Raw genomic sequence first — 21,744 nt, 5'->3', positions numbered from 1 at the left:
CACAGGTTTGTTATACTTGACTGAAAGGCGTTCTGACATGGATGCTATTTCTGGCGTGCCATCATTGACGGCAGTAGCGGACAAGAAATCTTCACTGGGATGCAACACGGACGGACGAAACAACTCTCACGTTCGCGCTATCCGAGGAGACCAAATGCCAAACAATAACAGTACCATATCTTACTCTACTGCCGTACCAGATACGACCGATCGTATTGTCATCAATGTTAGTGGATTAAAATTTGAAACACACATTCAAACCTTAGAACAGAATCCGGATACATTACTGGGGAATGAAGCCAAGAGAGCAAAATACTACGATGGCATTCGAAATGAATATTTCTTTGATCGCAATCGACCAGCATTTGATGCTATATTGTTTTATTACCAATCCGGAGGAAAATTACTGCGTCCCGCGAACGTGCCGATGGATGTGTTTGCGGATGAGATACGATTTTATGAATTAGGAGAGGACGTACTACACAAGGTTGAACAAGAGGAGGGCTACATTGAGGAAGAAAAACCCATTTTACCGGAAAATAAATTTCAGAGACAAATTTGGCAACTCTTCGAGTTCCCAGACACTTCGCTCGCCGCTCGCTTCGTAGCTATCTTCTCCGTGGTTGTTATTACTCTTTCAATAGTGACATTTTGTGTCGAGACACTACCACAGTTCCAGAAAAAGAAAGAACAAGATATGGCTGGATCTATCAACGGCACTAGGGCAGAAAACGAGAGGTATGACCAACCTTGGTTCTCCTTAGAGTCAGCATGTATTGTATGGTTCACATTTGAATATTTCATGCGCCTAATATCTTCACCTCAAAAACTTGTCTTCGTGCGATCGTTTCTTAACCTTATCGATATTGTGGCGATTATGCCGTATTATATAACATTACCGATGCAAGATACCAAAGCTTCATCCCTTGGCGTGTTAAGGGTCATTCGACTTGTGCGTGTTTTTCGAATCTTCAAGCTCTCCCGCCATTCAAGGGGATTACAAATTCTAGGACATACTCTACGCGCGAGTCTTAGGGAACTTGGGTTATTGATATTTTTTCTCCTTATTGGAGTTATTCTATTCTCTTCGGCTGTTTACTACGCGGAAGGAGGAGAAAAAGGGACTCATTTCAAGAGTATTCCTGATGCATTTTGGTGGGCAGTAGTAACGATGACAACAGTGGGCTACGGAGATATGAGACCCATCACTGTTTGGGGGAAAATCGTGGGTTCCCTGTGTGCTATATCCGGGGTACTGACAATAGCTCTCCCAGTCCCGGTAATAGTCAGTAATTTCAACTATTTCTATCACCGTGAAAATGAGCAGCGGGCCGCAGAGGCAAGTAAAAAAGAAAAAGAGAAGAAAGAAGCAGAACGCAAGCTTAAAGAGGAACAAGAGGCCTTACAACAACAAGAACAAGAAGAACACGAAAAACCACCCTATATAACAAACCAATGGGGTGTTAAACCACAGTACGAAGTTATTGATCAAAATGGGATGAATGGACCCGATGTGATTGGGATAGAAATGGAAGATGTGAACTCGGTCCGCAAGGCCTCGGGTATAAAGGCCAACACGGCTGTTGTCTCAAACTCTCTTCCGACTGTCGAATATTCAGACGCTAAATTAAGATACGAAACTGGTGTTTAAGTATTTTGCTCTTTTGGGATATTAATACCAAAGAAAACATCCGAAAAAAAACAACAGAAAATGGCACTTCTAATATAGAAAAGCTCGAGAATCGAAGAAGCCCGCGATCAGGCAAGAGAATTTAAGAGCCTAATTTCGTTAGTGTTATGTGGAAATTCTCTAATTTTCCTGGGGACATCTGAAAAATTCAGATTTGTAAATGGAAGAAATGAAATGAATGGATGAATGGAATATGGCGTTCCGAGTCGCGGTTGAAGTGGTCTGGCTGACAGAATAGGAAAGCCTCCTTCAAATATGCAAAAACTGGATGGCTATAATCGAAGTAAATATTCTAGTACATTTGACGGACGAACGAAGCTTAACAGCAAAAATAAGGCCCCGGAGAAAAACACACAAAGAAACGAATAGAAAACACATTCAAAATATATTAAATGCTGGAAATTTTCACTGAGCTTCGAAATAATAATGGATGTTTTCGCTTCGTATGCGAATGACAAGTTTAGTTGTATTGGATTCATCTTTCATGCTACGTCTACTGATACATAATTAATAACGGCTTGATTAACCGGAGTTCCAGCCGATTTGGAGCCCAAGAAACAAGCGAATAAATCCAAATACAGAGAGAGATATGAACCGCAATTTTGTCATCCCATGGTTTTATCAGCAGTGTAGTTATCATGTCTTTCGAAGACACTTTAGCACCAACTTCGCAATTGAAATTGGACGATAAATTCTGTTTTTTATTGCTCAGAAATTTTCTATCGATTGAGTTTCAAAACGACAACGATTTGTTCGTACTGTTTGTTCTACGATTTTGGCGAAGGGTGGATTACAATTTCATTACGAGTTTACTTCAATCCGTCGAACATTACTGGACTCAATTTGTATATCCCGCTTTTTTAATGTATACGACCCGAACATGTCGGGTCGAATCCCGCAAGGTCTGTCGTTAGATAAATGCAATTGTACAGACCAAAAATGAATCGCCGCGTTTTCTAATTTATTGTTCTAGAGTTTCTCGAAGTGAAATCTAAAAAAATTTCCAAATCATATAATTGGAGGATCGATCTATACTATAACATTACTGCAGGCAGGCACGATGTTCGTGAATCTGGATTCTAGATCTTATCTTGACAATTCCAACAAATCTCTTGTAATCTTGTAACAATATTTCGAATTACAAAAAAATTCAAGACAGAGAACGTCTATTGAGATTCGGTGCATGGAGATTAGGCCGAGATCGTGTATGCGGTACTGCAAGGGGTGGAATTGTGGGAAACTCAGGCGGATTACAGCTTCAAATACCGAAGGAATTGGAATGTTATTACTTTTATACTCGTTATTATTTCAATAGTAGCTTTCTTGCCTTTGTACTCTCTCCTGAATGGGAAGCTATTTTGTCTAGAACTTTTTCTAAATGCTAAAGATTGTTTACAAAGCCACTACGATAAAATTGAATGAGTGCTGGAACAGATTGACTCGAAGATTGGCTAATATCACTTTTAAAAGTATTTATATCGAACTTAAAAAAAAAAAAAAAAGAAGAATATGATACACTTATTTCAATAAAGTTAGTCACCTGAAAAGCTATATAGCTGAGGCCGACAAGGATTATGGATAGATTCTTTTTACGCGTTCAACCGCTTGATAACTGTTGATGGACTTGCGAATCTCTTACCGGTTACAGTCTCACCTCTTCTGAGCATCATCGAGCTGCAGTTTGTATTAAAAAAGCTTTGTATATATATGCTTTTTTGATATGAAAAGTTTCCCATGAAGCTCATTGATCTCAGCTTTCTAGGTTTTTGGTGACTAACTTTATTGAAATAAGTGTATACAGAAAGAAATATGTACAGATAAAACTAATATATACCCCACAAACGAAAACTCGCTTGAATTTTTAGTGGCTGATCAATTTGGAATTTACCATACTAAAAAATACTTTTTCTTGGATCAAAGTTATCGTACTTTGAAAGATAGAAAAAAATAATGATTACCAGTTAATGGATAATTTGGATTAAAAATCCTAGTCTGGAAGCAAAGAAAGACAAAGAGCGTGATGTGAAAAATCAGCATCTTAAAAAGAGGATTTTTGGCGGGAAACAAATAGCCCGCATGTACGGTAGCGCGGTCTCAATAGAGTTCTCTGTACTGACTTCTCTTTAATGCTGTCATTGAATAAGACTTTCTATAATAGGTAAATCTAATCTATTCGCTCTCTGCTCGCGTTTTTTAAACAACGACAATCGCATAAATATTAGGTGTTTTATGCTTGGTAAATTATTAGAGATCTTAATTATGTTTCACGAAGCGAATTTTTTTTTCGCTAGGAAAAAAAATTCCAAGCTCCAGGCTTCTGACCAACAAACAGGTCACGGGAGCTCGGATGCTTTTATCCGAGAAAAATAGCCTGATAAAACATAGTTTACATCTCTCCCTATAGTCGGCGTGGAATGAATATCCCGCATGTTGGAATGGCAGGAGTCATAATTTTCAAATCAGAGTTGTTTGAAATTGATGATAAAGAAATATTTGAAATAAATGCCTTGACACAAAACAAAAAATGACAACGAATTTAAACGTTACATTACTGTGGAGACGAAGGCAGAAAAATGAGTAGAGTAAAACGTTTTCCATCATACTAAAGAGAAGTCGGAGAAAAACTGTAATTTATTTGATGCTCCTCTCCCGTCTTACTCAGCGGGATAACAGGAAGTTCAAACCATACCTGCTCAAAATGGAACATTAAAGATGTAACACTTGAAAAACCTCGAGTTTCAACTAGATTATATCCGCAGTTTTGTTATTCAATTTATTCGTATTTCAATGAAAGTAAAAAAAAGAGAAGAGATTGTTGAAGTGAATACGAAAATCTATTTTTTACATGGTTAAAAGGTGTGAATTTGTTAGGGCAAATTTATATCTTGGATTTCAGTTTTAGCATACTATGCTCTACAAGTGAAGTTGGTTCCACGATTGCGTTGGTTTGAAATACGGCTTGCAAATTATTCCGTTTTATACGGAACAAAGTTATTTATTCTGTCCAAATTAAATAGCAAAATATTGATAGAATGGCGTGGTTTGTTTATTCATAAGATTTCTAGTTAGTTTCTCTTGTTATGTACATCAACACGGCTGGCATGCCTCTATTCTTGGTTAGCACGTGACCCCAATGCTAGCCCTAAAGCCATCCTACCTTCATGTGACAATCTGTCATGAGGTAGGGTGTTCTTACTGCTTGGACTTACCCTTGTTTTTGTCCCCTTGGGAAAGATAACGAGACTTGTCCCTAGCACCAAGGTCACCCTACCTCCATGTTGACGGTCTCTCATAAGGTAAGGTGACCCTTCAGCTGGGGCTACCTCTTGTTTTTGGTGTCCCTGGGAAAGGAAGCAGAAGACTTGTCCCTAGCACCAGGGTCACCCTACCTTATGTGAACGGTCTTCCATAAGTTAGGGCGACCTCTGGTATCTCCTGGGAAAGGAAGCTTAAGACTTTTCCCTAGCAACAGGGTCACCCTACCTTTATGATAAATGGTTTCTCATAAGGTAGGGTGACCCTTCAGCTAGGGCTACCTCTTTTGGTGTCCCCTGCAAAAGGAAAACAAAAGATTTGTCACTAGCACTAAAGTCATTCAGTCCCACCTTTGTGTAAAAGGGTTCTAACTTTATCAAATGATATTCCTGTAAGCTTCATGTGTGTGGAAGAGGATCCCAATTCGAATAAAATTTCAAGTATGAGAAACGGCACAATTAGTCCACGCGTATCTTTATTTACTTATTTCGAATTCCATCTAAAAACTTTGTAAACAGAAAAATGGAAAATTTAATAATTGCTACTATAGCAGGCATCCCAGCCACTTTTTAGATAAATTTGATAGGAAATATAGGCTGTGCAAGTTCTAAACATAGGAAAATATAGGATTTTTTCCCAAACATATATGCACTTTATAGGAGCTAAGATAGCTTTGGATCGGGAGGGTGCACAGGCAATAATTGGCAGAACTAAAAAGCCATTAAAAAAAAGAACCAAAAAAGAAAAAAAGGGCCATTTTATTTCCTTCGCCAAATATACTAAACAGGGTAAAATATAAATGTATCAATCAGCATTCGTCCTATTTATAGGAAATATAGGTTTTCTTTAAATATAGGCTCTTTATAGGATCCTATACAAATTATAGGAAATATAGGATATATAGGAGGTCTGGGATGCCTGCTATAGGGGCTTTGAACCATCACGTTATGGCAGCCATTACATGAGGCACAACATCATGTAAATCAGGTTAGACCAGATTCAATCCGTTCTGCCTTCTCTCATGGCTGGCCTTGATTGATGCTGTCTTCATATAAATGAAATTCGCTCACAATACACTATACATAAAGAAAATCCCTGTGTAATGTGAATACAAACCAGTTACTAGAGAAAAGACCAGCATCTTACATCTACATGATAGCTTCATTTAAGATTATTTCAATGTATATAAATGAATATGTGGTGGGATGAGATGAGATGAGATGACAAAAATATTGGTGTACCGAACTAAAGTGAGTAAAAGAATACAGTTTAAGGCTGTCAATGAGATATCAGATCACGTCGTGACAAACAGTGAATAGGTTTCAGTATTACAAAAGAGTGCATAGCATATATCCGCGAGAGCCATCGTAAGAAATGGCACAAATTAGTAAGTTCAGTGACCTCAGTAGACTGTAGACCTACAAAGTTTTGCACTAATTTGTACCATTTTGATAGTATTTAACTTTTTCACGGATGTATGGTTTACACTCTACTTGAAGTTCCACAAATTATTGTCCCCATCAAGTTAAGTAACTTTGGCCAAGTCGTCGACTAATGTAGTTATCACGTGATGCCGTTAATCACGTGATAACCATTACGTTACAATAGTTATTTAAGGTCCGTTGGGTCGCATTGTTAGTTTAAATGTTAAAAAAAAGTCACGTTACTAGATTTCAGTCCACCATCTCCAAGTAAGCGTTATTATGCACCGAGTTGTTGTTAGCGTACTGTCCGTACTCTTCGGGCTCATCCCTCATACGGTCATCATTGCGATCATAATCGCGATCATTGTCACGCTCGTTATCACGCTCTTCACGATCACGGTCTCCACGATCACGATCTCCACGGTCACGCTCTCCACGATCACGCTCTCCTCGGTCACGCTCTCCTCGGTCACGTTCTCCTCGGTCACGATCACGCCGCCTCTTTTCTCGTTCACGATCCCGGTCCCTAAATAGTCAGAGAGTTTCATGATGAAAAGGTTAGCGTACTATTAAATAGAGCAGTTTTCCCATGACTGTGAAAAAGTCGCTACCGTATGCTTGCCTTGCCGCGACCGTGATTTTTCCTAGAATTTCGATTGGGGGATTTTTTCTCGCGCAATGTGACTGGTCTGGCAGTTCCGTAACCTTGACGTGACCATGTCCATGCCGTGTTTCGGGTATTTAATTGGAGGGAGACTAATTTCTTGGGCAATATGAATGGGCTGGCGTATGCATTGCCGTGCCACGACCGTGTTGCCAAAGAGACTCTTGTTGAGACTTCGACTAATCACGACTTTAGTGGAGGTTACGGCATATCACAGTGTTGTGACTTTTTCACAATCAATAATTACAATTTATGTAGTTACCTGTCACGTGATCTACTGCGTTTACGTTTATCTTTGCCCTCTCTGTCACGCTCCTTATATCTATCTCGTTCTCGTCTGTCACGATCTCGGTCTCTATCACGATCGCCGCGATCACGGTCGCCCCGGTCACGCTCGCCACGGTCACGCTCACGACGTTCACGTCTTTCACGATCACGACTGCGGTCTCTATCACCTCTTTCACGTTCTCTATCACGATCCCTGAAAAATAGGAGAGAAAAAATGTATTTTTTTATCATTTATTTCAAAGGTTTCGGATGTCTTGGGTACAAAAAGCCTTGCACCAAAAGAACCGAATTGTGTTATTGTTCCCTTCCTTCTTTTCCCACCTCTTCTATAATTATTATGAGAACTCCAAGTATTAGTTAGTCAGAACAGACTTAACCCTAAGCCTTCCACCCAAAGAACCAATATTATTACTCGTTGTCATTTCTTCTTTCCCCCACCTCTTCTATAGTTATTTGAGAACTACGTGTTAGTCAGTTAGTTAGAGATTTGACCCACTGCCGTCCACATAATGGAATAGTCCCCTTCACAGTTCCCAGCTTCATCTTGAAAGGTAGCCGTGCCTTTAAATCGAACCGAGACGAACGGTGAGCTTGCAATGATAGAGACCTTTTTTAACATCTTGTACGATTATTCACATCTCTATCATTGCAAGCTCACCGTTCATCTCGCTTCCATTCAAAGGCACAGCTACCTTTCAAGATGGCGCCGGGGACTGTGAAGGGGACTATTAATACTCAAGTTTCTTACTTGCTATCATCATAGTTCTCAGTGCTATCCACACGTCCTGAGTGTTTGACATTTTGATCAGGTCCTCCCACTCTGGTTCCACCCAGACCACCACCTATGAAAAAAGCATGTATGATGATGATAAACCCCTATTATTTATGTATGAAGGTAGATTCATTTTAGAAATAGTTATAATTTACAACTTAAAGGGCAACTTACCCCCCAAAATGACCCATTTTTAAGAGAAAGTACATCAAATGAGAAACACAAAAATTCAATTTTTAGAGGGGATAGAGCATCCGTGTTCCTAAAAAAATAATTTCAAAACATCGCATATATCGCTCTGGTGGCCGCCATCTTGCACTTTTATCGCGGGCTCAGAAAAACAGGTAATGACGTCACAACGTCATAAGAGTTCACGGCGTCAAGTTGTTTACGAGCGTTTGGTTGACTTCTTCCCCTGTTTCTGAGACGTTTTACTCAATATTTTACGAACGAAATACGGCCTGGTCATTCAATTAAAGGCATGTCAGAGTCTAATTCTTTTTCCGAAGACTCGGACAGCTCGAGAGACGATTTTGCTCAAGAATTTTTAGAAACGGACGAGTTTGTTTTACGGCCATATCAGTTCGAACCAGAAATAGAAATCTCCTCAGATGAAGAGTTCAGAGAAGGATCTGACAGTGACATTATTGAAGACGATGAACAAGAGAACAATCGACTAACAAATTCAGATTGGTAAGTTTTACTTCTTTCTTATCACGATAAAACTCAACTACGTATCCATTTTTTACAGTCGTGTTTACCACTTTCTTGCACTGTATATTTATGCATTTGAATCTGCCTCACGACCTTTGCAACCAAAAGCAAAACCAACTGTCACAATTAAACATCGCTTGGTTGTCAATAAGTTATATACTGTAGGACACAGATTCAGGGATATAGTTGTGTCACAATTTGTGTATATACTCTCACTTGGGACAATCATTGATAGTGTTCAAAAATACTAAGGATTGTTTTATTTGTTAATAGGTGTACCTGTGGTAGCTGCCAAATTATGGATACAATAGCTGAATGCATTTGTTGCCAAGAAATCCAAAAAGTAGTTGCAACATGCCAGTCTGTTGTTGAAGATGGAGATGCTGATGAACCACCACCATGCATTACTCAACATCCTGGATTCTTACCTGTTTGTGGCAATAAGTATGTTCTTCGAACCGCATGGGCTCAGTACAAACAGCAATACAGAGATGCTTATGAAGGCCCAGAGCAGAAGCAGTACAGACACATTGCATATAGACAACTAGCAAGATGGTGCTGGGGAGTTCTTGGAAAGGAAGTTCGGGTTGTTCTGCCCTCTTGTGCTGTCATGTGCATCAGAGCACACTTCCCTCCTCCTGGACTAGAGGAGGACTTTCAGTTTGAGGGTTTTCATTATGCAGATGATTAGCTTGATATAATGTTGCATGGAGTGAATATATACATTTTATTTATTCCTTACTTCAGTTACTATACAGAGTGGATTTTTTTCTATCAGGAAAAATTCCTGGAATTGCAATTTTTTGGCATATTTAATTGCAAGATAATTGAAAACAAAAACATAGACTAGAAAAAGCTGAGACCAATATGCATAAGAATCATGTATTCATTTAGGATGCAGTACACGGAAAGGTGTGTTATATAAATTTCTTTTTTATATAAAAAGCTTTTTGTTGGTACAAACATTTTTTGAATGCTTTACATATTTTATTATTAAAAACACACTAAACAAAATACCCAGCTGAATAGTGAACCTAGTGTACAAAGCACTAGTGAACACGATCACTAGCCAACCAAGCAAAATTTGCAGTTATACGAGTCCTGGCAGCAAAAAAGTTAAATATGCTGAAGCAAATGTCACCATTCAATTGGATATTTTTCTTTAATATATTCATACTGGGGGAGACTCCCATATATAAGGTAGTGTAGATAGGTAAAGAAAAGACCTCTTTTTTACAGTCAATTCTTACCTAAATGGAAATAATATTTTAATAAAATTTTCATTTGAACATCTAAAAGGTACTGCATACTTATCTGCCCGTTTCATCAGGTCCCCTTGTCATTTAAAAAAATTACATATTTTGTATATAGCATTTATACTTGGGTCTGTCGTGTACCTTTCCATATCTGAGAGCTTTTTTCATTAAGGGATATCTTTTACCAGTATTTTACACGACTGTCCAAAGATAGCCTGCAAAGCAGAGGGGGATTGGGACTTGAGGGAGGGGAAGAAGGACCAAACAGTGGAGGGTCATATGACCTGCAGGTACACAAAGGCTAATTCTAATTTAGATTATCTTGAAAACCTGGACCGGTGTTTCTGAATCAATTCCTGTTTATCCGGTGCAGGCAAACTTGCAATGTTTGCTGGTAGGTCTACTTCTTCAATTTCCTGGAGGTCAACTTCTGAGCCATCACACAATCCCAGCACTTTCTTTTGAAGCTCAGGAAGGAAAGAATAACTTTTCTTTTCCAACACAGGCTTAACTACCCAACGCTTGTGCATTTTTGGGAAACATGGGCGGTATCTTGCCTCTCCCATCCTCGTCCCCGGCTTTTGAATCACAGCTTGGTTCCTTCCTGTGTTGTGGTTGTTGTCAATGGCTGCCAGTTGTGTTCTAGCAACCATACCCTTGTAGGAGAAGTGCTCTCTCTTTGGGCAGTACTTCAGGATCATGGAGTGGTATACTTCAAGCCCACCTATGTGACAGAAGTCAGTGAGCTTTGCCAAGTCCTTCAGCAGTTTTGGTTGAAGGACCACTTCTTCAAGGGCTACATGAGCTGCAGATCCTGGTTTTAGCCAGCACTTTTTACGAGCTTCTCTCCGGGTTAGTCGAGGATGGTCACATTTTTTGAAGATCTCTGCATCTCTCCAAGAATGCTTGTTTGTCACATGATGCAAGATAGAGACCCACTTCTCTCTCAACAGCTGCACACTACCATTGCATGTTGCTGCACACCACCACAGATGGTTTGAGACCGACTGGATCCAATGTGAAAGGTCAGCACTTTTTTTCAACTTGGCCTTCTTGTTGAGTTTCTTCACAACAGATTTTGACAAATGCCATACGTCATATTGGTGTTTGATGTGGCTGTAATCTTTTTCCATGGTGCTAGTGATTGAGGTATGTCTGTCAGTAGTTATCCTCTTGATGTTAATATCGTCCTCATCCTCAAGACTACCAAGACTCCTAATGAAACCTTCTTTCTCCATAGCATTTGAAGATGTTGTTTCTGTGACCTGAACCATAGAGAAGGAAACTATCTTCCCTGAGTCATTGTCCATAAATGTGTATGTACCATACTTGGCATTATGGCCAGGGCTGTCACACCGTCCATCCCCATTCAAGTATACAAGAGGCTTACTTGACAGTTCTTGTAAAACGGCTCTTCTTTCTCTTTCCCAGGTATCATTTATTACAGGAAATAGATACCTATTCTGACTTTGGTAAAAAACTTTTTCACTGATAAATCGTAACCCAAGACATGAGGCAAAGTTTTGGATTCTTGTAAAAGTGTTACCAGTGAACAAAATAGATGAGCAGATTAGAAGGTTTCCTACCGGTGCACGATTGATGAGAGGCTGGGAATTCCATAAGCAGTTGTGACCTTTCATACATATGGTTTTAACCGTTACCATGCTTCCTGTGCAGGTAATGTTGGTGTCAGTTACGATGGGACCACAGTTGATACAAAACCTGAACAGTTCACCTAGGCATGCTGCAAATACCAAATACTTTGGCTCTTTGATGTAGGTGTCAAAGTGATACTCAGGTTCAGACTCTTTGTCTGTTGAAGAATTTGTTTCTTGTGATGAGATAATGTATTCATCCTCTTCATCACTTGAAAAAAGATTCACTTCTTCATCTGACAAAGGAAAAGACCCACAGGACTTTGCAGATTTCTGTGGTGATACATCATTCTTGCAAGACTTTTGTGGTGACACACTCATGGGTACAGAGGGAGCAGTATAGCTGTATGGATGGTCATGCAGGATACTGTTCAATTGCTCAAATGTTGAATTTCCTTCTACTTGAATGCAGGCATCAGAAGTCTCAACACTAACATCCACATTTTCTGTTTGGGTTGAGGTGCTTTTTCGTATTGAAAGCTTTTCATCCAGACAGCACTGGACTCCAAAGTCCCTTTTGTTGGAAGGTGTTTCATCGAAGGAAACCTCCATATCAGATTCTTCAACCATTTCATCAAGTGCATGTGTAGTTGGAGTCAGTAGGTTATCCAATGTCTTATGGGGGAAAAGAAGTAAACATAATCATTTATAGAACAAATACAAATAACAATGAATGGCAGTTACTGGGGTTCTCACTGATTCCGATAGTTGAGACGACACTCAAGCTTTAATTGTTTATAGGACTTTCATTGACTCCATATGAAAGAGCGTATAACTTATTCATCCGCAATTCATCATAACTAAACCCGCAGCGGTAAACTTAGTATTAAGAATTTAATGCATTGGTTTGGTCTGAGCACAGTCACAGACCAGTCACGAAATAGCTCTAATATATATATAAGACTTACATATTACACTGACAATCTAGCAGTGCACGTGCGAACACAAACTACAAATCACCTACCTCTTTTTGTCGTTGTCGTCTTATACGGTTTTCTGTCGTAGCTCTTCTTTTACTAGGGATGGTTGAAAAGTTAAAAATACTTGGAATTGCATCAGCCTTTAACCTCCTTTTTCTTTTTTCGCCTGTTAGTTGCTCCATAAGGTCGGATTCGAAGCAACCATCCTCGAAGTGCTCGCTACATACATAGCAATTCTTTAATGGCGGCAGATTTGCTCGTCTTAGACGAGAAATCCAAGCTTTCTGAATTTGTAAATCTTTAGGAATCTTGTGATAGCTAACATCTTTTGTTTTTGTCGAATAGTTAGTGCATTCAGGCACGCAACAATTAACCATTTTGTCGAAAAAGCCACTTCAAACTCTCATGCTTACAGAAAAACTCTACATATCCAAACACACGTTGACGTTGTGACGTCACACCTGAATGCGGTAATTTATCGCGGGCTCAAAGATGGCGGCCACCAGAGCGATATATGCGATGTTTTGAAATTATTTTTTTAGGAACACGGATGCTCTATCCCCTCTAAAAATTAAATTTTTGTGTTTCTCAATTGATGTACGTTCTCTTAAAAATGGGTCATTTTGGGGGGTAAGTTGCCCTTTAAGAGTTGAAAAAGAATGGCAGAAAAAAACGAAAAGTGAGGAGGAAGAGGGACGTGGAAGGCAAGAAGGAAGAAAATGGGTGGGAAGGAAGGAACAAGGGAGGAAGGAAAAAAAGGAAATGAAGGTGGGAGGGAGGAAAGGGAAGAAAAGTTAGAATGAAGGAGGGATAAAAGGAAGAGAGGAAGTAATGCGAGGATCGCAGGAAGGCATGGTGGAAGGAAGGCAGGATGGAAGGATGGTATGATGGAAGGATGGCGTGATGGAAGGAAGGCAGGATGGAAGAAAGGTAGGATGGAAGTAAGGGAGGATGGCAGGATGGCCGGATGGAAGAAAGGAAGGATGGAAGGAAGGCAGGATAGGGAGACAAAAAAGGAGGAACAAAGGAATAGGGAAATGACAGTTAATATGATGAAATATGTGTATCGTTTGAATACAAGTAGAATTAATGTTGTTTGAAGCAATACTGAAATTTGAATGAAGCTCTGAAAGAAATCTGAGTTTCAGATGAGAATAAACCTTATTCGTGGTGTGACAATGTTTTTCCAATTCAGCGTGACAAATATCCTCATTTTCTTTTGTTTTTACTCTTCGAAAAAATTCATGAGTATCCCAAAGGATACGAAAGGAATAACGATGATATCCTGACGAGTTTCAAAACAATAGCTCTTCATTCCCCCAGAGGTTTGTCACGCTGAATTGGGAAAACATTGTCATATATAGGTCTATTGAACCCATGACCTTCAGCATGTTGACCTTGGCTTTATCAAGAAGTTCATTGACGTCATACCTAATCTCCTTGGCCTCCATGTCTTTACAGTCCGTCCTCGCTCTACATCAACTACAACCCTTCTGCCGTCGATCTTTTTTCCATCAGCATGTTTGTAAGCCGCTGTTAAATAAAAACACTGCAACTTCAGTATTACAACAAGTTTTGACTTAAAAGTTTGTTTTACAGACTTGCTTTGAAAATCCACGACCCTATGGGGTACCTGTGGTGGTGGAATCAAATGTCACGTGATGTATAGAAATAAGGAGTATTTATATTCATACAAAATTGAATACTCTTTCCTTTAAAGCATTTCTTACATCCATGACTCTACTTACCTGGAAATTTTTCTCAAAAAATCTATAAGTTTTGATTATTTTTTCGATTCATAATAATTTATACCACTGTGTTCCTTGATTACAGACTCGTTTAATTTCACTCTGGGTTGCATCATTTTAGAGCCAAATGTTATCAAATACCAGTGGGAAAGTAAAAAATTCAAAACTTAAAGAATAGACCTTGATTATGGGATGCCATGCCATGTTTATTCCAATGACGATAAAAACCATGTATGACCTCTTCCTGAGGCAGAAAATCTATAGTACCAGTCAACATGGCTGCCGAGTGAAAAAGATCCATATACAAACCCCAAAAATTAATGGAGCTTCAGAGAGCACAGGCCCTCCAAGTATCCCCCACCCTGATCCCCACAGAACCATGGGCATCAAAACAAGTCTGTAAGAACCATCACATAAAACACAAACTAAAGATTGACAATGGTTCCAATCAACACTAGTGGACAATATCAGAATAACTGCCATTTTTCCAAGAAACAGTAGAGATAAATGCTATTTTTTATCAAAATTTTGGCATCCCTCTTCTCAATTGATTATATTTAAGCCACGAACTGCTATCATTTACCCGAGTAGATATAATTTTGATTTGACTCCTGGGTGGACAAAGAACTAGTGTCAATCTGTAGGCATAGAGCAGATTTCATGACAGTGAAAATATCATGGTACAGACATACCATTGCATGAATAAGCATTCTGATTGGATGAGCGGTAGATAAGCTTTGCTGTGATTGGCTCAAAGAGTTATAAATCATGTATTATGTACCATGACTGTGCTGTGTTTCACACTCATAAGAAATCTACTCTATGTACTAAACACAGTGCACAAACCAGAAGTGTAAGAATACTCACACCTCTCTTAGGAGAGAGCGCTAAGTACCAATTAGTTGACCAGGGAAGCCCATTGCTAGGCAACTGGGGTGAATGTACTGTCTGTAGCCGACCAGTTTAGAACCATTAATGACTATTACCATTGTCATCAAGTTCTTTGCCAAACAGGACCAACCTTTATTAGCTAGAGGTAGTGTACAGTTTTTGTTCTGTAACTAGAGTTTCCTCTGTAAACAAAATGTGTCTATCTGGATTTTGTCAATAGGTTTTGAGACAACAGTGAAAAGTTGCTTATTTTTTTCCTGGAGAGAATGTGGTTGGTCATGTTTAGCATACTTACCTGGTCTATTATTTAAATATATTAAAGTAAAGAAAAACTATTTTTTAAACCTTTCTTATGAAATAAGACAGAGCAAAAAAAAAAAAAAATTTTTTTTCTTATATTTCATCGCATCTTTATTTCCTCGTGAAACAACTAAAAAACTCCCATCAGAAAAAATTTATTTATCTATATTTTGAACATTGTATTTGAAATTCACTCTAAAGTTAAGATTTTCTTTAGGAAGCAAGTGTTATTGTTCCTAGTTGTACAGCTGGCAATATTAACACATTTTTCAGAGTCAATTTTTTAAAATATTTATATACTCTTTGGTTGGGAACATGTCTCAAATCAAAATAACCATTAAGGAAGAGAACAAAACCGAAAATGGGAATACTGTTAAGGAATCCAAGATTTATTTTAAAATTTAATAATTATTTGTAAGACTGCTGCTATATTGTTGTTGGTGATTTAGTTGTAAATGTTGTAGTACGAAGTTGCTGTTGTGAAACAAAGGTGGCTTAGAGGTAGCACACTCGCCTCTTACCTCTGGGATTTTGGGTTTGATTCCTAGACTCGGCATCAAATGTGAGTAGTTTTTTGTGGTTTTTTTTAGTTCTCCGGTTTTAAAATCCAATTCAATCTGTGCACAGTTAGTCGTACCCCGACTTAGATCAACCTTGAGGTTGTTTCAGGGCTCAATCTGTCTTAGCCAACACCCGACTTCGATCAGCCCAGAGGTTGTTTCAGGGTTATTGATCTGTGAGTTAGCCATGCCCTGACTTAGATCAACCCAGAGGTTGTTTCAGGGTTCGATCTGTGAGTTAGCCATGCCCCGACTTAGATCAGTCCAGAGGTTGTTTCAAGGTTCAATCTGTGAGTTAGCCATGCCCTGACTTAGATCAGCCCAGAGGTTGTTTCAGGGGCACTGATCTGTGAGTTAGCCGTGCCCCGACTTAGATCAGCCCAGAGGTTGTTTCAGGGTTCAATCTGTGAGTTAGCCATGCCCTGACAGTGTTGTTGGCCGAAATAGCAGCATTTCTGTACTCCGTAACCTGATTATGACCAGTGTCTCATTACCTGGGTATACCCACCTATACCCACCATATAGACCATGATGCTTAGCAAGCACAATAAAGGAAGGATGGCCTTCAAATGTCTATCAGATGGCCAAAGGGAATTGTCTTTACAGTTTTTCACTGCAAGATTTGATTAAAAGTAAGAAAAAATTGTGAATTACAGCCACTTTAAACTTTTTTTTAAAAAAAGAAATCATTTTGGAATGTTAAAATAAACCATGTCTTACCAATGACCAAATTCAGTGTCCTTTCTCGGTATCAAAACCAATCTTACCATTCTGCAATATTTGGTCTTGTATATTTATAAATAAAAATGAATCTACTCAATTGTATTGGTATAAAATAATATGACTTATAAATGGCAGCAATTGTGTTGTAAAATTTGAGAAATTCCCCCTGGTTCTTTGTTTTCTTGTCTCTATTCAATTTGATAATTTGATGTTTTTATCTCTCTCTATACTTAAGCACAGCTCTGTAGTGGTTGTCTCACATTGCGATACACCAACTAAAGTATTAGTTTATTTATGTTTCAAACAATGCCACAGTGCATGAGCATTAAATTAATTAATTCTAGTTGCTGGAAGCAATTACTCACAGAAAGCAGAAAATTCTTGTCGGCATTAATAAAAGTGGGCAAAACAAAGTCTTTTATAGTTTACAAAAAAATCACGAACACAAAATAAAAATAAGTCAGAACCTCTTTTACCATCAACGACAATAACCCATAATTTCTTGGTAGGCAGAGCAAAGGCAACCCATACACAGCACATCCAGCAGCAATAAGTGTGACAATAATTTATTGTGTCAGATAAAAAAAAACTTAGCTAAATTTTAGAAAAAATATTTTTAGAGTAGCTCAAGGAAAATTTAATCTAAATCATAGGAAAATGACCTTATTTCCCTATTAAATAAAAACCTTTAGGGAATTTTTACTCATTTTTTTAAAGAATTTTATAAAAACTTTGTAGAAACTTACTTGTACCTATGTGCACTAATATATGTATTTGTACTAGCTTTTGCATAACTTTTCAATAACTTTTGGAACAGATTCCAATTAGTTCAGAAATACCCAAGTTGGCAAACTTCAAAGCAAACCAAGTTCAGAAATTTGGGGGGAAGTTCATAAGGCTCATAACGAATTTTGGTCGCCAACTTGGGAATTTTTTAAACTAACTTCAGAATTTGCTTGTGGGACATTCTGTAAAAGCCACTGTAATCTATTACTTTATTATTACATTCCTATATTGTGTATTAGTGATAGACCATGAGAGTTATGTTTTATTAGTATAAACAAACTAGTGAACTATTACAAATCCAGCATTCTGATTGGCTACAGTACCACAATACATGGTCTATTAGTGAAAATCCATGTCTAAACCAATATAATAGCATTTGACTTGTTTTTTTCCCAGCAAGATTTTGGCAATACTTTCCACTTTATTCAAAATGAAGTTTGTATACAGTAGTTTGTTTATACCAGTTACTAAAAAAATTGCCCTGAATTAGGTTTTCAACCCAGAAAAATCCAGGCTCATGCCTCCAAACGTACACAATGCTAACAATCGTCAAACTTTTAGTCTGCATTCCTTTCTCCATATGTAGGCATTCTTTTGATAATTTGTGGGAAATTATTGAAGGATGTTCCACACATGAAGAGAGGAATGCAAGACTAAATATTTGTGTGAGGATTGTAGTCGCTTGGAGATGTGACGGTGGCATGTTTTTCTGGCATGAAAACCCAATTTGATGACATTCCTAGTAGATAGACCTCATATTCCTATAGTCTATCAGTCAAACAAGTATATTACTAGGATTCTGATTGTAGGTTTAATTAGTAATTATCATAAAGATGAAATACTGGTGTTTAAGGAGAAAATATTGAAAATCTTACCGTGCATGTCTCGTTCATGTTCATATTCAATGAAGGCATACCCTCTGGGTTTAGATGTCTTCTTGTCAATTACCATCGTGATCTAGAATCAGTCATTAAATTTAACTATCAATATAAAGAAAAGAGACAAAGAAAAGATAACTAATCCTTAAACATACGTTGTTTATTGGTCCATATATTTCCATTTCCCTTCGTAGCTTGGATTCTGAGGTATCATAATTCTGAAAAATAAAAATTGGAAATAGTCTCAAAATTTAAAATCTAAATTGTGTAGTTCCAGAAATTATCCATTCCCCCCCCCTCTCCCCCCAAGGAGGATTTTTTTCAGACTACCCCTCCCCTGAAATTCCAATTTTCTTGTCTTTCTCTGACCACCCCAACCCCTTGGAATTTCCAAATTCCTCAGTGTGCAGGTTGGCAAGGCATATTTTACCAATACAAATCCTTATAAAATATTTGATTTTATATTTAATGCCATGTTTCCTGTTTTGCTTGTTCTGAAGTTCTGAGCTAAAACTCTGCCACCCTAGTAATATTGAGGTGCTCTTTTCATTTCTGTTATTTATTTTAACACAGCTACTCGTTTTAAGGGAAGTACGGTCATGTGACCTGTTAGTGCAAGTCGGCTATTGTAATTGGTATGTGTAATCTACTCTAACGAAGGAAGTGCCTGTTGAAATAACTTACAATTCTGCCGACAAACAGTGTTCTAAATGCATCACCATCAGCATTGGGATCAAGTTGAGGATTATCTACAAACATTAAAATATCCATTAACATTCTTGGCCAATGTAAGGCCAAACAAAAAAATAAGTGTGTTTCCTGTTGCCTGACCGACCCTAATTTTCTTGCTGATTTTTGCGGACCCCTATATTTTTGCATGGAATGAGAAAGAGGATAATAAACAATTCTTGGGGTGCATGTTATGACTCATAGCCACAATGGTGGTTGACTATACCAAGCATTCCTTATTATTGTTAGATCAACCAAGATCACAGTTATTTATATCTCAAAGGGTTTTTCGTTCACGTGGTTCCACACTAAGAATATTGTCATTGTCATGAGCCATTCATTCAAAAAATGGAATAAACAAGCAAACTTACATTCTTTAATGTTTTCTTCAATATCGCTCCTAACTCGTTCTTCTTTTTCCCTTCTCTATAGAAGTGCAGAATAAATAGTTTACAGTTAACAAACTAGATAACAGAATAACAGGACATTAACCACCATCTGATGCCCGCAAAAAAAACTAATATCTACCGTAAATCCTCTATTTAGCCCCCCCCCTCTCTAATAAGCCATCCCTTTTTAAAGGAAGAAATTTGTTAGGCCCCCCCCCTCTTTTTATCCCCCTTCACCTCCCCCTTCACAACTAAAGAATCGTGATAAGGTGATTTATTAAAGTCTTGATATGGTAATTCACTAACATAAGCACAACAGTTTGTTCCTCAAAACTTACTGCGTTTGGACTAAATCGATAAGCCCCCCCCTCTCATATTAAGCCCCCCCTCAAACGTGCCTGAAATAAATAAGCCCCCCGGGGGGCTAAATAGAGGATTTACGAAACCACTAATGAAATTTACTACTCCTGGGCCCATGGCCAAAAGCCAACAGGTTTTACAACCCACTTAATACTAAGGTAGCTGATAGATTGAATTAGAAATTAAAAGTCGATTTTTGATGAGGAAGAAAAGCATGGAGAATTAAGAGGGAAAAAACCCTTGAAGCACATTAGACACTGAGCCCAGTAGCACTCGAACCCAGATCACATTGGTGATTTATTAGCAGAGATAACTAGCTAAAAACTAGTGTGAGCTGTGGCACCATTTTTAATGAAACAGTATTTTAATGATAAAAGGGTAAATCTTACAGCGTGAAAAGATTTAAAAACTTATTGACGTTTCGGACACTAGTCCTTTGTGGGAGTAATATATTAGCAGTGCACACCCCCATTGCTCTTCAGAAGAGGGGCATTGCTGTGTAATTTACCTTTCTTAAGATTTTTTCCTCTCTTGTTTCAGCTCTAGTTGGAGGTGGAGTATCCTTAGGATCCTGAGAAATGCAAAAATAAGTTCCAGCTTGTGATTAGTATGCATCAGCAATGTAAAGTTCCATGAAACATCCATACCTCCACCATGAAGGAAATTTGTAAAAGGACCCCCCCTTACCCCCTGGAACTTCAAATTTTGTTCCAAACAAACTCTGTAATTTTGTTCATTCTCTGACCCCCTCCCCTCCAGAATTTCCAATTTTCTCTGTGGGTGGGGTATAGATATTTTCTGGAACTACACAATTTGAAATATTTGAAAAGATACAAATCTGGGCTGATCAAAGTCAGGGAACTGCTGACTCACAGATCGAACCCTGAAACAACCTCTGGGCTGATCTAAGTCAGGGCACAGCTAACTCACAGATGAAACCCTGTAACAACCTCTGGGCTGATCTAAGTCAGGACATGGCTAACTCAGATCAAACCCTGAAACAACCTCTGGGCTGATCTAAGTTAGGGCACAGCTAACTCACAGATGAAACCCTGTAACAACCTCTTGGCTGATCAAAGTCAGGGCATAGCTAACTCACACTTTTGAGGTTTTAAAAATCTGTCGAGGTTACAGATGAAGATGAAAAATCTCCTAAACTTTAAAAATAACACCTACCATATTTTCTCACGTGATGCATTGTATAATGCACTTATTATTATTTACTTATATAAATCCGCATTTTAAATAAATGAAATGAGTTTAGTAGGAATATGACTGAGCAAAACATTAAAGAAATGAAACGAAAAATATAGAACTGGATGGCTAGGACACTGTGAAGACTTCGCCAATTACTGTGAATTAATTTAGCAGTCGTCGCAAACCACTAAGCTTAAAGCACAAAATTCAGAAAACTTGCTATTTGTAGGTTACCTTCATAAAGAAGATAGTGTGTCTGGCTACATGCTAAAGAAGAAAGAATAGCTCACCTCGAACACGTGTAAATACGAAGAAACTCCTTGATAAAGCCAGGGTTTTTTCTTCAACCACGTTGGCTTATCAAGCGGAGGAAGGAAAGGAAGAGGATCCCTTGGCGCAAATAAAGCAAGAAGATTCGAAGGGAGATATTGAGTCATGTTATTTTACTCTTAAAATTCAAAAAGGCTTTGAAAAAAGGGTAAAAATCTATTAAAAAGGACGCGACGCCATCTTCTTTGATTCTTCAAGATGGCGAACTCGTGCGG

General features: G+C 38.3%; 4 protein-coding genes across 7 annotated transcripts in view; 2 read left to right on the top strand and 2 right to left on the bottom strand.

Annotated features, from left to right (window-relative positions):
• The window catches only part of LOC116294172 (potassium voltage-gated channel subfamily A member 1), a 22,967-nt gene extending 17,320 nt beyond the window's left edge, over positions 1-5,647 (top strand). For all 4 annotated transcript variants that reach the window (XM_031701720.2, XM_031701718.2, XM_031701719.2 and 1 more), the window contains one exon: positions 6-5,647. In XM_031701720.2, the coding sequence (XP_031557580.1) occupies positions 38-1,651 (1,614 nt within the window). In that variant the 5' untranslated portion in view covers positions 6-37 and the 3' untranslated portion in view covers positions 1,652-5,647. The remainder of the gene's footprint in view (positions 1-5) is intronic.
• Positions 5,404-21,744, bottom strand: LOC116294189 (U1 small nuclear ribonucleoprotein 70 kDa). The gene is made up of 10 exons (XM_031701739.2): positions 21,490-21,744; positions 20,511-20,573; positions 19,625-19,679; positions 19,209-19,273; positions 18,680-18,742; positions 18,522-18,603; positions 14,070-14,171; positions 8,070-8,163; positions 7,296-7,514; positions 5,404-6,895 (listed from the first exon to the last, which is right to left on the bottom strand). The coding sequence occupies exons 1-10, from the start codon at positions 21,634-21,636 to the stop codon at positions 6,619-6,621; spliced, it is 1,167 nt and encodes a 388-aa protein (XP_031557599.2). The 5' UTR covers positions 21,637-21,744; the 3' UTR covers positions 5,404-6,618.
• On the top strand, positions 8,338-10,105 carry LOC148912774 (uncharacterized). Its single transcript, XM_089026504.1, has 2 exons — positions 8,338-8,786; positions 9,081-10,105. The coding sequence occupies exons 1-2, from the start codon at positions 8,575-8,577 to the stop codon at positions 9,496-9,498; spliced, it is 630 nt and encodes a 209-aa protein (XP_088882630.1). The 5' UTR covers positions 8,338-8,574; the 3' UTR covers positions 9,499-10,105.
• LOC148912773 (uncharacterized) lies at positions 9,676-13,220 on the bottom strand. Its single transcript, XM_089026482.1, has 2 exons — positions 12,683-13,220; positions 9,676-12,333 (listed from the first exon to the last, which is right to left on the bottom strand). The coding sequence occupies exons 1-2, from the start codon at positions 13,013-13,015 to the stop codon at positions 10,381-10,383; spliced, it is 2,286 nt and encodes a 761-aa protein (XP_088882608.1). The 5' UTR covers positions 13,016-13,220; the 3' UTR covers positions 9,676-10,380.

The sequence above is a fragment of the Actinia tenebrosa genome, unplaced genomic scaffold (assembly GCF_029948245.1).
Source record: "Actinia tenebrosa isolate PJP-AT-01 unplaced genomic scaffold, QUT_ActTen_1.0 PGA_scaffold10__47_contigs__length_13832649, whole genome shotgun sequence".
Taxonomy (NCBI): Eukaryota; Metazoa; Cnidaria; class Anthozoa; order Actiniaria; family Actiniidae; genus Actinia; species Actinia tenebrosa.
This window is presented reverse-complemented; position numbering and strand designations above follow the sequence as displayed.